The sequence below is a fragment of the Macrobrachium nipponense genome, chromosome 49 (assembly GCF_015104395.2).
Source record: "Macrobrachium nipponense isolate FS-2020 chromosome 49, ASM1510439v2, whole genome shotgun sequence".
In the NCBI taxonomy this organism is placed as follows: Eukaryota; Metazoa; Arthropoda; class Malacostraca; order Decapoda; family Palaemonidae; genus Macrobrachium; species Macrobrachium nipponense.
This window is the reverse complement of record NC_087224.1, coordinates 12107922-12125383: the sequence shown is the minus strand read 5'-3', so window position 1 is coordinate 12125383 and position 17462 is coordinate 12107922. Positions and strand designations below refer to the sequence as shown.

Below are 17462 nucleotides of genomic sequence, written 5' to 3'. Positions count from 1 at the left end.
TATAAACTTTAAAGTTTCAATGAATCTCTATTTTAGGCCATCTGTGCATCTGCATCAACTAAGAATTGATGACAGTTCTAACGAATCCCAGCCTCCAATCACGCCTATTTCAGCTTATACCAACACTTAATGAACATTGATCTAATTCTATAGATATAGAGCCTGCGTTATAATAATAATAATATAATACATAATGATAATAATGCTAATAATAATACTAATAATAAACTTAAAGTTCAACGAATCTCCATTAGGCATCTAGTGCATCTAGCAGCAACTAAGAATTGATATAAGTAACGAATCACCAGCCCCTATCACTCCCCTATTCACTTATACCAACACTTATACATTGATCTAATCTATAGATAAAATAATAATAATAATAATAATAATAATAAAGTCAGTGGATTTCTCAAGTTTGTCCTCCAACGGGTGCCAGTAAGGGGGGACATGCCACATCCCCACATAAACCTACTCCTGCAACCTGTTTGTCCACCCTGGGTGGGGGTAAGTAGGTAGGGGAACTTAAAGGTACAGGAGACACGAAATATCCACCCTCCTCTTGCAAAACCTCTTTGTCCGCCCAGGGTAGGGCCGGGGTAGGTCGGTGATATGAAAGGTAGGGGAGGCATGACACATCCACACTCCTCCTGCAAACCTGTTTGTCCGCCCCTGGATTGGGAGAGGGTATGCAGTGGGTCGGGAGGATAGGGGAGACATGATGACACATCCACTCTCCTCCTGCAAACCTTGTTTGATTCCACCTTACTCTTGAGTTCAAGCGCAGTGTAGCGGGTGCGATCAATAAACCATTCAATCAGGCAACAGTAAAGTTAATAATCAATAAATATCGATTGGAATTCTACCATTTAAATCATTTCTACATATATATATTATATTAATATGATTTATATTATATAATAAATAATATAATATATATATATATATAAATATATAAATATATATCAATATCGATTGGAATTCACCATTGAAATCTATTTCTACATACTATATATATATATATATATATATATATATATATATATATATATATATATATAGATATATATATATATATATATATATATATATAATTGACTATAAACACATATAATTATATATATGTGTGACCTTGAATTCAAATTCACACACAGGACAGAAACACCAATATGTTTTTCCCTGTGCATCCAAAATGCCAAAGCATTCTAATTTCTGACACGGAAACACCAATACGCAGCCTTGAATATAAAATGGATAAAAATAGACAATTTTTTTTTTTATGACGACAAAAAGTGAAAGACTTCATTCACTGGTTGTTGCATCAAAAGGTACAGAAAATAGCCTCTGTTTTCGTCGGCAGTAATACAGTAATATCTAGTTTGTTTCATACTACAGCTGCCTACTATATACCTTTGGGCTAATCATACTTACCTATATCACATTACACAAAGCAATCAAGATGTTCAGTCTGTATTTATTTATGTATATATACATATTAATGGATGTTTATATATACAACTCACACATTTATGGCAACTATACAAGCCACCAAGCGATGCAGCTATCAATATACCGCTATATCAAAGTATTATCTAACCACTCATCTAGCTATTTCAAATAAATATTTACACACCTATGGCACACCCCGCGAATGTGTGTGCAGAGAGAGAGAGAGAGAGAGTACACAATCGTGCATAAAGACAATTAAGACATCAATACAGGGAGTAAACAAGTTGCAAAATCATCGTTGAGTTGTTCATCAGTGGCACCAGACATTTTTGAAAAGCAGAAGTTTGCTTGGAAATATTTCTGACGAGTTCCGTTTACGTTTAAGGTACACAGCGTAAAAGTCAATAGTTTTCTGCCTCAAGATATAAAGCTCAAGACTGATATGGAATGGAATTAAAAAGCTAATAAAAAAATACTGAAGCATGCAAAGCCAAATGTAATGTTTTAATATCTGTAAGGGAAATATATATATATATTTTTTTAATTTAAAATTCACTTTACAAAAATATTTTCCAGTCAGGATACAAACACTCACACAGGACACATAAAGACAATACAAAAATCGAAGTGTTTATCAGCGATGGGCTCCTTACTTGACAAACGGGAATGAAACTTTTCATCTTCCTTTTAAAATACACAATGACATTTAAAAAAAAAAAAAAAAAAAAAAAAAACCACAGGACAGAGAATGAACAATTGTCTCCACGAAATATTTTTAATATATGTGAAAGCTGGCACCAAGAAATTTTAAGCAAGAAACTGACAGATGGATTTATCATAAGAAACGATTAAGATTTCCGGCATGCTTCTGTTGGACAGGGGGTGAAAATAATAATGCTTCTAAGTCAATCATTGGAAGTGGCAGTTTAGAAGTATTATTTGCCATGAGTTCCCCTTTCAGCAGACGATAATGACAGTTAAGACATTAGCATTTTCTTCTGGGGAGGGGGAAGGGGGTTTTCTCATATTATATAAAGGGACTTCCCCCTGTTATAAATGGAGGGAGTTTTCCTTGTTCAAACTATGGGAGTTTCGGGGGGGGGGAGGCTTTCCCCGGTTAAATGGAGGAAGTTTTCCTTGTTAAAACTATGAATGTTTCGGGGAGGGGCTTCCCCCTGTTATAAATGGAGGGAGTTTTCCTTATTCAAACTGTGAAAGATTCAGGGAGGGGCTTTCCCCTGTTAAATGGAGGGAGTTTTCCTTGTTCAAACTATGGGAGTTTTCAAGGAGGGGCTTTTGGAGTGGACCTTTTCTTCTTAAAACGATGAAAGCCTGAGAGGACGGGAACTTCCTCTATCTGAGAAACTAAGCATTTTGAGAAAAGGCCTTTCTTATGGGCGTGGGGGGCGGGGGGAGGTGTTCTTTGTTAAAACGATGAAATAATGGGGGGGAGGGGCATTTTAGTACCTCGCTGTGTATCTCGATAATAGCAACATCATACATCTGTATTCCGAGAATGAAAATGATGCTGCTGCAGGTAAACAAACTCGACAATCAACAGGGTTAGGGAGGGGGACGACTCGGACACTCCAAAGTTTGACTCGGGCAGTAGAGACTCTTGCAAGCTATGCTTGACGCAAGCAGTGCTACTTTAATATATATTGCAGAGCCAGCCTAATTCGAAAATAAGCAGCGCCGTAATAATAATAATACTGATAATAATAATAATCATAATCATATAAATATGCAATAATAAAAACCACAACAGCAAATCACTGACAATGAGTAAACATTAATGCGGTAACTGATGCTAGAGAATGAGACGACTAGCAAAGCCAAATAGATCATACTGAAGAGAGAGGTTTATAGTATTCTAGACGAGAGAGAGAAAGAGAGATATAGAGAGAAATATCACAAAGAAAGCGACGGAATTGTGGCCAATCGCCCCATAGGAAATATTGACAGGAGACACCTTACCTCTAGGGTCCAGCTGATCTGGGTTGAACCAGGCCCCTGTGTGTGTGCGAGCGTGCAGAAGAGAAGAGAAGAGAAAAAAAAAGCATAAAGTTAACAGGATGTCTGCTGGACTCTCCAACTAATCAGCTACTCAAATGTTGTTAGCTGTTGTTGCCAGGGGAAGAGTTTATTCTTTTTTTTTTTTAAGAGTGCTCTCGTAGTAAGTATAAAAATAAAGAGTCCGTCACCACCACCGCCACCATTATTACACAAAAACCAGTGATAAAAACACCAAACACACATCTGAAATGTACAATGACATGGAATACGTGTTTTGTTTTCTTTAATGTTCCATCTACTTGTGCATCGTGTCTGATTTTGTAAAATGACACTGGATACCTTAACAGCCATCCTTGTACCAATTCAACGTGCATTAATCAATAGACATGAAATGAACTGAATAAGACTTTGTCAACAGTTTTAAGAGTTGTGAAAATCTAGTGCTACTTACATAGGTGCATTGTTATTTCACGTGCACAATGAACTCTTCCTAACGACGTCTGGTCTTGTGTGATTAGTGTTTGATTCTAAATGAACACGAACTTTTGACACTGAAAGAAACCTAGCCCCTTTTTAGGGGGTCCAAAGGAATATCCAGAGACAACACGAGTCACACACCATCTCTGGAGTCTGAGGGTCCTTTCCAAAATGCACTTGCCTCATCGAGGGTGACAGGGCCGTTCCATCTTTTACGAAAATTACTGTCCTATCCTGCCACCAAATATTCATTTTGAAAAATAAAATTAATTATGATTGCCACTCACTACTCAGGATGAATTTTCAGCATTTTTCGTAATCGAATCTCTATACTGAAGTTGTCAAATGTAATTCTGGCATTTCATGATGTACTTTGGCACTACAGACGATTAATTTACAGGTTTCATGATCTATTAGCTTAGTATCTGATGGTAACAGTCATCAATAACTCGTAATTCACAAAATTTAAAGAAAAGTAGTGCAAACAATCAAAACATTTGTGCATCTCATTTGTACTGGAAAGGCAGTGCAATTGTTTTCAATGGCATTCTATCTGTAATTTCTTCAATGTTAAGCTAACTTCCAAAGTAGCTATCATAATGTATTCTACTACATATGATATGCCTACCACTCTTCATATCCTGTGCTATCACACGAGCTAACTAGCGTCTTCCATTTTGACCACAGACTTCCATTCTGACAATTACCGACTATTAGTTGATGAAATAGTCTACACGATATTCAGTAAAGTGAACTTTTGTGGTTAGCATGAAATACTTGACTATTAAGTCCTACTACTAAGTAAAATCTCACTCACTGCTATCCAAATATCCTGGCTATAAAGCCCTCATTGACGCAGGATCCGTTGGTCACACTCCTATCCTTTGTTTTACATCAGAACAAGTCCCTATTCTCCTACTCTCATCACTTTTGGAAGAAACTCATCAGCCTTGAAGTAAAATCTAACCTGGCAAGCTACTGCTCTAAAACAGAAATTATATTATCTCTAGATAGATAGGGACGAATGCTATACCTCTCTTTGGGGACTGAAAGAGAACTTTCACCTCCAGGGACTGATTGTAAGCAAATACCAGGTCACCTATGTACTTAAAAGCTGATTATCTGTGGGTTTTGGAAACGTGAAAACATGGTTTTTTAAAGCCTTGCTCTTAGTCTGTAGCTGATAGTCTCGCTATTAGGACACATGCTTGAACGAAAGCCTAGAATGACAGCCAATGACAACCTATTCACTTAGGCTCCTTAGATATAGTCATTAATTTAGGGGCCTGGGTTTTCTGAAACTCTAGCAATGTAATAAGCCTAATCATCTGTACTGCCTACTGCTAGCTAGTTAAATCAACAGCCTGAGACAAATTCAATCTAGGGCTGCAAATTAAATCCTATCCGAAGTTAGGACGTGAATGAATACCTATTTATGGAGCACATGCATTTCAATTAATGTCAGTATGGATTCCCATCCAGATGAACTATGCCAAACATACGAGGCAAACACACATTTTGCCATCAGTTGCACACTCCATAGCATCTCTCCTGTGCAAGGAGGATGCACTGGCCCTACCACATTCATTCTGAGTTGAGTCAAAGCCGCCCTGATATGGGATAAGAGCCTATATCATCATGGATCACCTGGATTCAGTGGTGGTGGTGGTGTTGCTAGTGACCAACATCTGAGTCAATGCGAATTGATTGTCATGTAAGAAGTGAAGTGAATTTGGGAGAGAGCTGGTGTGTGCTACACACTACCTGACCCAAACCAATCCCTAATAACTCATTAGCACCTGGCATATTATTTAGCACCTAATGACTGGAAGAGCATTATTTGACTGTGAAGATATTATTCCAAAGCTACACAATGCAAAACTGATTATAATCATTTCTTGTTTTGAGTTCTTCTGCATCAACCACAGTAGTTATGTTAAGCTTGATCAAAAAAAAGAGACAATTTGGTTACTGAAGCTCTGTGCAATACTTTTTAATGAAAGATGTTTTTTTTAAAATGTGCAAAAAAGAGAAACAGCAGCAGTTCTTTGATCTTGTCTCACAGAGTCAAATACAACAGAAAAATGAAGAAGACATTATACCTGCTACATGATCAAAACTGACTTTAGTTGAAAATATGACAAAAGCATTTCTTGCAATGGTATTCACGCTGGTTAGACAAAGCATTCGCAGTCCATGAGAGAGAGAGAGAGAGAGAGAGAGAGAGAGAGAGAGAGAGAGAGATTACCAGTCGATCAAGACCCATTAGAAGGAAATGCAAGGAGAGGGAGGAAACAAAAGGGAGAGGGGAGAATTCAATGTCTAGATTAGTTCATTCCCATAACACAGCCACAAACTCGTGAATTCAAGGGAGATAGTTTATATATATCATTCATGTCTAAAACGGTTGTTCTGGAGATTAAAAAAAATAACCTTATTATAAAACCATTAGTACCTACTGCTTCTTTATTCTGCCTACAACTGTAAACCGCACTGATTTATAGAGAGTACTGATACATACCTCTACATATATATATATATATATATAATAATATATATAATATATATATATATAGATATAGAGATATATTTATATATATATATATATATATATATATATATATATATATATATATATATATATATATATATATGTATGTTCTGTAAGATTGTGAAACCAGAGATTTCACGAATTCCCTGAAATTCCAGATCCACTTGCGAACAAATCAATGTGGTATGTGTATATTCTTCGTTATAGGAAAAAAAAAAAAAAAAAAACCCTCCCTCAAGTCACATTTATAATTAAAAATTATATTCGTCGCCACTGAAATGAGGCAAGGCATCTGATATATAATATATATATATATATATATATATATATATATATATATATATATTATATATCATATACACGCAATACATGATTTTGTTGAACAAAAATATTATATACGCAGGTAAAAACTGTAGAGCATCACTCACTCACTCTCTCTCTCTCTCTCTCTTTCTTATACGTATTCTCTCCATATAATATATATATGTATATATATATATATATATTATATATAAATATCTATATATATATATATATTATATATATATAATATATATATATATATATTATATATTATATATAGTATATATATATATTTATTTATTATATATATTGTATACATATATATATATATATATATATATATATATATATATATATATATATATATATGCACATACGCACGAAAGAAGTACTCTTCAATTACTATCGAGCCACGAAAGCGAAATACAGACCACCTCTACAACAGGTGACGCTAAAAAAAAAAAAAAAAAAAAAAAAAAGAGCCCCCCCCCCCTAAAAAAAAAAAAAAAAATCTAAATGACTTTTTAGTTGTTCAAACATTTTGTTCAATTTTGGTTCGGGACCAAACAACTCGAGTTGAAGGAAGGAAATTTATAAAAACAAGTAACCGAAGCCCCATCGTACTTTTTCTTAAATTTTTTATTTATACCAACTTGATAATTGGTATAACACCTGATATCCAAACCTGACTGATTAACCGCAGCACCGAGGCTGAAACTGAATATCTTCGACTGCTGAATTCAAACAATAGAATACACAGTTTTGGAAAAAGGCCAAGCGCTGGGACCGACGAGTATGAGGTCATTCGGCGCTGAAAAGTGTGACAGTAGAGGGTTAAGGACGGCGAGACGGAAGAAAAGAGAATATGAAAGGGGGTACAGTAAAAGGACTGACAAGGGTTGCAGCTCGAGGCCCGAGGAAAGGACGCTGCAAAGAATCTGAAGTAATACCATCACTGACGGCACTATAGCCCTATACGGGATTTGAAGTGCTGAATGAAAATCCTTTCTTACAAGATCTCAACCAAGATGTGGAAAGAAGGACTAACCTAAATGACCCCCTCAAGTGGAGGAAATAAACTGAGTATCGTCACGAAATGAAATAAAAAGCGTGTCACACTGCCAAGACGTCAAATTTCCCATCGTTCCTGCGACTTCAACTTCGACATTTGAGACAAACCATCACCTTTGTGACGCTCTTCGCACTCCCATATTATCATCCCATCTTTAGGGAGCTTCTGCGGATAGATTGACGATAGATGTCGCTGGTCAGCTTCTCGGCACAATGTTTAATAGTCAATTGTATTTTTCCTAACTAGCCAAACCCGAGGTCCTTGACATTAGGAATTGCTTCGCCGTAAGCAATTCCTTGTGCAAAGGACCGAGGGTTTGTATACTGTGTAGGAACAAACTGAAATTCAGGAATGGAATGGGTTACAGAGTTTAGGCCAAAGGCCAAGCTCTGGGACCTATGAAGTCATTTAACCCTAGAAAGGAAACTGAGAGTAGCAGGTTTGAAAGGGGTAACGAGAGATAATCTTTTGCAGTTGTTAGGAGAGGGCGGATAACGAGATGGAAGAAAGAGAATATGAAAGGAGGTACAGTAACTAGTAATTCCTACAAACTGCCAGCGAGTTGATCGCTCTATACGGCCTCTAGGAAAGGACGGCCAAAAACGCGGGAGAAATATAAAAGGATGTAAACCCAAGGTCATCTAGATATCTGCCTATACTTAAAGGACCTGGGATGAACCATTCGCAAGAAATCGTCTCGGACTTACGGACAAAAATCGAGTTACACTCGGTCATCTGATATATACCTTTCCTCGAGAGCGGTCTCCTCTTTCTCTCTCTTTCTCCGCGCTTAATATTCACCTCTCTCTCTCTCTCTCTCTCTCTCTCTCTCTCTCTCAGAGCACTTCCCTCTTAAACATCCCCTCGGATCCACCCTTACTCCTCTCTGGCTGCGATCGATGGCCCACTAGAAAACGCGCGCACGCACACACACATTCTTGGACCAAAGGTAACAGGACGAAAGCTACTACTAAGGGAGAAGTTAGTGTGCTGGCCTTTGAAGAGAAGAAATAGAAGAGTTCGGACACACAAAGGGAATGGCTTTTCTTTGTTTCCAAGTTCTCCCGACTATATATACGTTCGGATCTTTCCTTGATAGTGACCCTCTAAAAGGGTTCTGACCTGGTTATGTATCCATCCACCTTTGGGGCGTGTTTAGTACAAGCACGTTGGGGAGGACCGTCAAAACATAAACAAAAAAAGAAAGACTTCAAATATAAGGATAATGACCCCCGAACACCCTTGGGGGTCCTATCTGGTCAACATTAGGTTCTTCTAAGGAGGACGGGGGCGGACAACTACTTGCCTTTCTCTAGTCCTGTCCAATGAAAGGAAGGCCTCTGCTTCAAAATCTAGGTCACTTATATAACTAAAGAAACCATAAATAATAAAAAAAATAAGAAAAAAAGGCGCCAAAGGCTCTTCGGCTGTCCCGTATAATGCTGTATGAGCCGCGACCCACCAAAATTTAACCACGGGCCGGTGGTGGCTTGGACTATATAGTTGCCAGAGGCACAATTATGGATAATTTAAACCTTAAATAGAATAAATACTGAGGAGGGGCAGACAATAGTTTTCAGAATACTAAAGATGTATCGAATAATCAAGATCAACCCAAACTCCCCTCATACTACGCATTAGAAAAAAACCTACATAGCAAGAAAGCCCTGCTTTGGGAGACGATAGAGTACGCAATTGATTCTGCTGGCCTTGAATTAACTGACTACTGAGAGAGAGAGAGAGAGAGAGAGAGAGAGAGAGAGAGAGAGAGAGAGAGAGAGAGAGAGAGAGAGAGAGAGAGACTTTGGCACTGGTCAGCCAAAGAGGAATGTCCATTTCTTTACGGCCTCAGTTAGAAACAGACTACGTAAGCCCTTGAAATCCTAAGGGGTAACTCCGGGAACACGTAGAGCTGTTAGGAATTCCAGCGTTTAGGGGACCTGTAGCAGTGCTAAAAGCACTATAGCCAAGGGAAAGACTGATGCTTAAAGAATGAAGGGGAGCCCATCCACCATTCAATAATAATAAAAAAGTATAAAAAGCGCCAAAGAAACAGAAACTATGTTTTCTGTGCGACGTATAATGCTGTATGAAACTTTCAGCCACGGTCCACTTCAACCTTAAATAAAATAAAAATTGCTGGAGCTAGAGGGCTGCAATTCGATAATTTTGTGCTTGAAGGGTGGGTGATCAACATACCCAGCCATCTAGTCTCTGTAGTTTTTGAGATCTGAGGGCCATCTCGATAGTCTTCTTTTACAGAAAACTCGAACAAAAAAAGGCGTGAACTTAACAAAGACTGTAATCTTTGTTTTTATATTGAGTCGCCGCATATATTTTGGGTCTAACGACGATGGTCTGGGGATAACTAACTCCACGTTTAGAACTTCCACCATACAACCACAGGTTCTTTCGCCTGTGACTCAGAACGGTACGCAACGTCCCAAAGCACTCTATACTTCTCGCCTTTACCTCTGAAGCAGATTCATTCAACGAAAGCTCCCACGAGAGAGAGATCTATGTGTTTCTATGTGTCATTTCAACCCTGATTTTCTCTTATGACAACCAGAGTTCCTCGCTGGACCGGTGGGCTACGTGCTCGCCTACCGATTAGGTAGTCGCGAGTTCGATTCTGCACTCTGCCAACGTGGAATCAGAGGAATTTATTTCTTGTGATTAGACCTTCATTTCTCGATATAACGTGGTTCGGATCCCACAATAAGCTGTAGGTCCCCGTTGTCAGGTAACCAATTGGTTCCTGGCCACGTCAAAATATCTGATCCTTCGGGTCAGCCCTGGGAGAGGTGTTAACCAGCTCAGTGGTCTGGTTCAACTAAGATGTAACTAATGACAACCTGCCGAAGTGTCATCTAGATACAGAATAGGTAACAATTGAAACTGAAGTGCATTGAATATAGAGTTTAGGCCAAGAGCTAATCGCTGGGACCAATGAGGTCACTCAGAGCTGAAACGGAAATTGAGGGTAGATAGGTTTGAGAGGTGTAACAGGAGGAAAAACTTTAGCAACTGCACTAATGAATCAACTTTTAGGGATGGTTGAGGCAAGTAAGATGAAAGATATGGAGGTACAGCAAAATAAATGAAAGGGGTTGCAGCTATAGGGGGCTATGGAAGGCACCTTGAGTAATGCCTGCAGTGCACCCCGTGCGGTGCACTGACGGCACTAGCCCCCTACGAGGTATACAAGAGGAAGACCCAACGCTCAAGACTTCAAATCTTTTCCCGGTCAAGAGCATCATGGAGGATTTGGGTCAAGAGAGAGAGAGAGAGAGAGAGAGAGAGAGAGAGAGAGAGAGAAACATATGTTGATCATATGCAGGATCGCGCACGAGTGGAGTAATAATAGGAAATAACTTGCAAGAAAACAAGATAGGTACAAGAGTAAGACGTCACAATACCGAAGCACAAGAATACACATTGCAAGTGCTTCAGAGCATCAAGGACAGTGTCTCTCTCTCTCTCTCTCTCTCTCTCTCTGCTAAAGGTTTGGGTCAATAATTCAATCGACAACCTAAGAAATCGGATGGTTGTTCCAACGCCTTCCCTCAGTCTACGGGGGAGGGGGCTTGAGTGAGAGAGAGAGAGAGAGAGAGAGAGAGAGAGAGAGAGAGAGAGAGAGAGAGAGAGAGAGAGAGAGAGAGAGAATTCCCCCTGACCTATTCCACTCAGTCACCAGGGGGAAGGCAGTGAGTGAGAGGGGACGTTCGCCCCGGCCCCCCTCCCACCAACAACCCCTTCTCTTCCCCTCGTCATCGCTCGTCAGCGAGAAGCTGGAACCTGGAACAGACTCTCTCTCTCCTCTCTCTCTCTCTCTCTCTCTCTCTCTTCTCTCTCTCGTCTTCCTTCGCTCGACGATGACCAATGAGCAATCAACTTTAGGATGGATCAAGATGAAAGCGAAAAACGTACACCTACCGTCCTCCCTGACTCTCTCTCTCTCTCTCTCTCTCTAACGTATTTTTATGAGTCACCCGTATTACATATCACCTGCGGAAATCTCTCTCCCCCTAACCGCTGATAGCCAAGTATGGAAAAAAATCTTGTTAGAGAGAGAGAGAGAGAGAGAGAGAGAGAGAGAGAGAGAGAGGAGAGAGAGGTGGTTCTTCTGGTCGATTGCCACACGGAGTAAAACGCCTCCAAATCGTTCGCAGATGGTAAATGTCATCCAGCAGACAAATTATTAACGATGGACCACAGAAACGGACGCAGAACGTGCGCACCCAACTCTTAAATGGCGACTCACCACAGTCACCTTATTACCCACTGCTGCTGCATTCACCGCACAGGTCAACAGATGGGAACGGAATAGTGTGTGTGCTTAGCAGCACTGGGACCTATACGAGGAAATTGAAAGCAGGTAGATTTGAAAGGCGTAACAGGAGGAAAGCCTTTGGCAGTGGCTGGAAGAGAGATAATATGCAAGGAACGAAAGGGGTGGCAGCTAGGGTTCTAAGGCAGGGACGCTTACAGTGGACCCCCTGAGGTGTACTGACTGCACTAACCCCCTCCCTAAGGGCTTCGTTAGTCATGGGAGGCGACGAGGGCGCCACGCATCTCACCTGACTGTTAGCAGCATACAGAAGACACTGGAGTCCTTCAGAATGCGAAGGACTTGATGCAGTGTCAAGAGATGACTCGAGGAATTAGCCACACGCCGAATGAAAGTGAAAACAAAAATACCCATTAAAAAAAAAAAAGCTGTCTGGTGGTTTTGCTTTGCCCCGTTCTTGCAATCAAATCAAAACATTCTACAACATTTCCACAATTTTGTCTAAACGTTTCTGAATGTACAAAGCTTCAATCGGTCCAGATTATCAACGTTGTTTTTGCGGAGACTTCAAAAGCTAGCAAGTTAATAAGTACTGGAACTCTGTAGTATGTCAGTACACGGATCCCAAGCAAGTTACATAAACCGATACCAATCGTCCTCATCTTAATGCACTTGACAAAACCACCATCTCTCTCTCTCTCTCTCTCTCCGCAACACGAACACCAATAAACGAGTTTCTACCTCCATCCCCGTCCCCACACCAAACCGCAATCATCCGATGCCTCCAACCTCCCTCATCCACCAGCCCCTTACATTACCTTGTGCGTAAATCTAATGCATTATGTAAGAAAGGGATTATTCAACTAAAATTACAGAGAGAGAGAGAGAGAGAGAGAGAGAGAGAGAGAGAGAGAGAGAGAGAGAGAGAGAGAGAATGTGCGTAGGAACGTGCAGATCTTTATGCGGGTACAAACTAAGTGAATTCTTAAATGCGTCGACATGAGCAAAAAAAACCTGTTTAAGAAAACTTATAAGAGAGAGAGAGAGAGAGAGAGAGAGAGAGAGAGAGAGAGAAGAGAGAGAAGAGAGAGGAGACTTTGAATTATAATATATCCGTACACACAGAGCAACATGAGCAAGTCCCCACGGTCAAGGTGAACAAAGAAAATGTGACGTTTGCATGTCAGCCTTCGTAGTGTATCTCGGTTCCACTATGGTGGACCTTACAATTGTGTATCCGGACTGCGTCCACGGTACCTGTTGCGATTCGCACGGTAACATGGATACAGGTGCACACGGCACCTGGGAGCAGAAGTGTGTGTGTGTGTGTGTGTGTGATTACGAGTACCAAAGGATACTGTGGAAAACACCAAACACCACATTATATTTTCCCGAGGTGAACCGTATTCTTTCTCGCACGTTGCTTCGTTGACCTGGGCTCTGATTTGAGCTTCAGGTGATCCAGAGGTATTCATTTGACCGATATATTTGGTGAAACTCCTGTGCATGTTCATGGTCCTAATATAAAACCAATAATTATGAAAATGAAGTCCCGAACATGGCGACTGGGATGTATCTGCTTCAGAGCACTGCATATTTCCAAACCTCGTGGGTTTAACGTAACGTTCAAGGACAAACAGGAGAGAGAGAGAGAGAGAGAGAGAGAGAGAGAGAGAGAGAGAGAGAGAGAGAGAGAGAGAGCGCACATAGCAACAATACCGCCACAGACTCGCCAGAGTCGCAACCACCATATCTATGGGTTGACCAGATCACCGCAAGTAAAGAGATATCACCTGAATGCCTGGAGATAACTGGAAAAAATCCATGTTGACAAGGTCAGCTGATGAGAGAGAGAGAGAGAGAGAGAGGAGAGAGAGAGAGAGAGAGAGAGAGAGACCTTTAATGAGTCTAAATCGCTTGGAGCTCGAATAAATACTTCCCACACATACGTCCCAAGCTTCGACGGTACACTCTCTCTCTCTCTCTCTCTCTCTCTCTCTCTCCCCTCTCTCTCTCATCTCATCTCTCTATCACTCTACATAATATCTCTGATAGTTTACATCTCACGTCATTCAAACAAGATGAAAGATGCCCTTTTAGGTAATATCGCGAGCACTTATCGAGAAAGAACCACTGAAGACTTCAACACAACGAAAAGTCCTCGTGGATGCCAGCGACTCCAGAACTCAGATTAATCACCAGTTTCAAATCCTACCTGTTGCTTATTCCATATGCATATTCGAGTCACAGTACAACTGCAACTCAAAATTCAAGGTTGCCAGCGCATCAGTACACTAATAATATGCTCCTGGCTTTTTAATAACAATTTTATCTATTTGTTGATTTATTTTCTTTTTCAGTGAATGGGGTTCATATTTCTGTATTTCCCTTTACCTCCTCTTACCTAATTGAATAGGTTTCATCTACAAATAATAATAATAATAATAAGTATGTATACATACATGTATGCCAAAACCGAAAGTTACAAATAAGACACTTCTGTCAACGCAGTATCCTGGCTTCATATTGCTTGCACAATAAACAAGACAGTGCTACAATTACTCTAATTGAGAGAGAGAGAGATAAGGAGAGAGAGATAAGATGAGGAGAGATGAGAGAGTAACGAGAGAGAGAGAGAGAGAGAAGAGAGAAGAGAGAGAGAGAGAGAGAGAGAGAGAGAGAGAGAGAGAGAGAATTATCTGATGAATCATCCAAGGGGAATGCCAGTGTTTAACCCTAGCACGTAATTCACGTGATTATACTTGGCGTGTTTCTGCCGAGGTGTGGTGGAGACGTACGTACTCGTACGTGTCTTCTCAGTGTCTCTAGTGGATTTTGAGGATCACACCATTTCATAAACTGTCGCATTAAACTACATTTTCTTGTGCCTCATTAAAGAATTATTATTATTAATTATTATTATTATTAGTTATTATTATTAAACATGAGCCTTCTGCGTCTCTTTTATTTGCTTTCAACATCCGAGCAATCATGACCAATGGCAAGGCAAGGCGCTTCGCTTGTGTCGACAGTATTTCAAAGCTGGTTCCATTTTATTAACCATAAACAATACAATTCAAGTACATTTGTCAAACTACAAATCTCCTTAATCTGTAAGTACGCATGCACACACACACAAGTCACAAGTGTAAGTGGAGAGAGAGAGAGAGAGAGAGAGAGAGAGAGAGAGAGAGAGAGAGAGAGAGAGACCCACCCTACTCACCTAGTCTATAAAGACCCATTCAACGGGGGAAATAAGGAGGTTAGGAGGTCGAGCAGAGAGAGAGAGAGAGAGAGAGAGAGAGAGAGAGACTTAATGATCCGAGAATGGGGAAATACAGATGGATGAATAGGTGGTGGAAGGGGGGTTAAAAGGGGGGTTGGTGGGGGTGGGGGAGAGGTTCTGGTTGCCATGGTTACAACTGAGGGGAGGAACCTCCAGACTCGACCTGACTTCGCAAGGGAAGACTTACGAATCACACTTGGATATCACCCTAGACAGAAGTCCTTCTCATCATCATCATCGACTTGAACGTCAAATAAAATCGCTATAAAGATATATCTATGACAGATCCAGATATCTTAATAAAACGGGCTACCAGTGTAGGCAGGATTCAAGTAGCTGAGATCATAAGATTGGAAATATATAAGCCTTCTGCGCCCACAATAGGGACAAAGCTGTCTGGGATTAGACAGTGTCAAAAGAGCATGACTACTTGGACTTCCGCAAGACCTGGTCACCCTATATCGAGCTACAATGAGAAAGTGTCATGTGTAGACAAGATAACATTCAAGCTTCATCGGGTCTTTAATTCACTCCAAAGATATCAAGATAGTTCTGTATCTTGAAAATATTTTTCCTAAATCATGCGGTAGATCATCTAGCTAAACTTACACAGAAAATAACATCCATTCACCCTAAAGAAAGTAAGAAAAAAAAAGTTGAAACATGAACTAATGACATCCATGTAAAAATATCTAGATTATGGTCGAGATCTCAAGTTTTATTCGGTTTTTAGTTTTCCACAAAACTGCTGAGTTGGCTATTTGTCTGTCCGGCCGCACTTTTCCTGTCCACCCTCAGATCTTAGACACCACTGGGGCTAGAGGGCTGCAAATTGGTATGTTGATCATCCACCCTCCAGTCATCAAACATAACAAATTGCAGCCCTCTAGCCCAGGTCGTTTTGATTTAATTTAAGGTTCAAGTTAGCCATAATCGCCCCTCTGGCAACCCTATAAGACAGACCCCACCGGGCCGTGAATGAAATCTTCACAGGCCGCAGCTCAAACAGAAAACTCGATTGCGCTGAACAAACTTCAGCGCATTTTTTTTTTACTTTTTTATGGTAAATAACTCAACAATTATATAACACACACACACACACACACACACACACACACACACACACATATATATATATATATAGATATATATATATATATATATATATATATATATATAGATATTATATATAATATATCATATATATTTAATATGATGTGACAAATATAACCCCCACACGGGTACTGAGTCATGCTGACGTCACCTTTTAAGCGAACCGTATCAATGACATGATTCATTACGCTCCAATATTGATTCCACGACGTTCCCTTTATAAAAATACAAGCCACTTATCATCAATGCCTTTTTCCAAACACACTTCCCTATTCGCCAACCCTATTCGCCAACACTTTTCCAGTCTTGTCTCTATAGATCTAAAATAAATCTTGCCTTTTACTGTACCTCCTAACAACTTATAGTCCAACTGCCCCGAGGTTTTCCTTCTTCGCTGAATGACCTCATAGTCTCAGTGCTAGGCCTTTTGGCCTTAATTCTATACTCAATTCAAGATGACAATACCTTCACCAAGAAGAGCCTTTGATTCATCATGGTTTGGAACCTGACATAATGACAATCATGGCCGTACATATTTTATATTAAAGAACTGCATAATCATTTATAGAACAAATGCTGAGACAGCTGAACGCCGCGAACTGAATACCTGCTCGGCAGGACAATAGCCCCCAGAGAGAGAGAGAGAGAGAGAGAGAGAGAGAGAGAGAGAGAGAGAGAGCGTTTTTCCACCATTAAGGGTTCACAGCCATGTGGCTATCACCACCTCGTGTAGGGGAGCAGATGAATCACCGCCACTATAGCTACAACCCCCCCCCCCCCCAACCACACACACACACTATAGAGGAGGGGGTGTGGTCCCCCAACGAGGTATTTTTACGTGTCATACAGCCACGTATGAACACTGTACAGATCGACTGTTTTTAAGCACGCGACATAAACAAGT

The 17462-nt window shown here is 40.2% G+C and overlaps 1 protein-coding gene across 2 annotated transcripts in view; it reads right to left on the bottom strand.

The window, feature by feature from the left end:
* Positions 1-17462, bottom strand: part of LOC135205331 (reticulon-2-like) — a 119820-nt gene that overhangs the window by 24994 nt on the left and 77364 nt on the right. Inside the window, exon 2 of one of the 2 annotated variants that reach the window (XM_064235779.1) lies at positions 3427-3462. The exons of the other annotated variant lie outside the window; for it this stretch is intronic. Coding sequence (XP_064091849.1) covers positions 3427-3462 — 36 coding nt within the window. The remainder of the gene's footprint in view (positions 1-3426; positions 3463-17462) is intronic. 2 annotated transcript variants of the gene reach the window in all.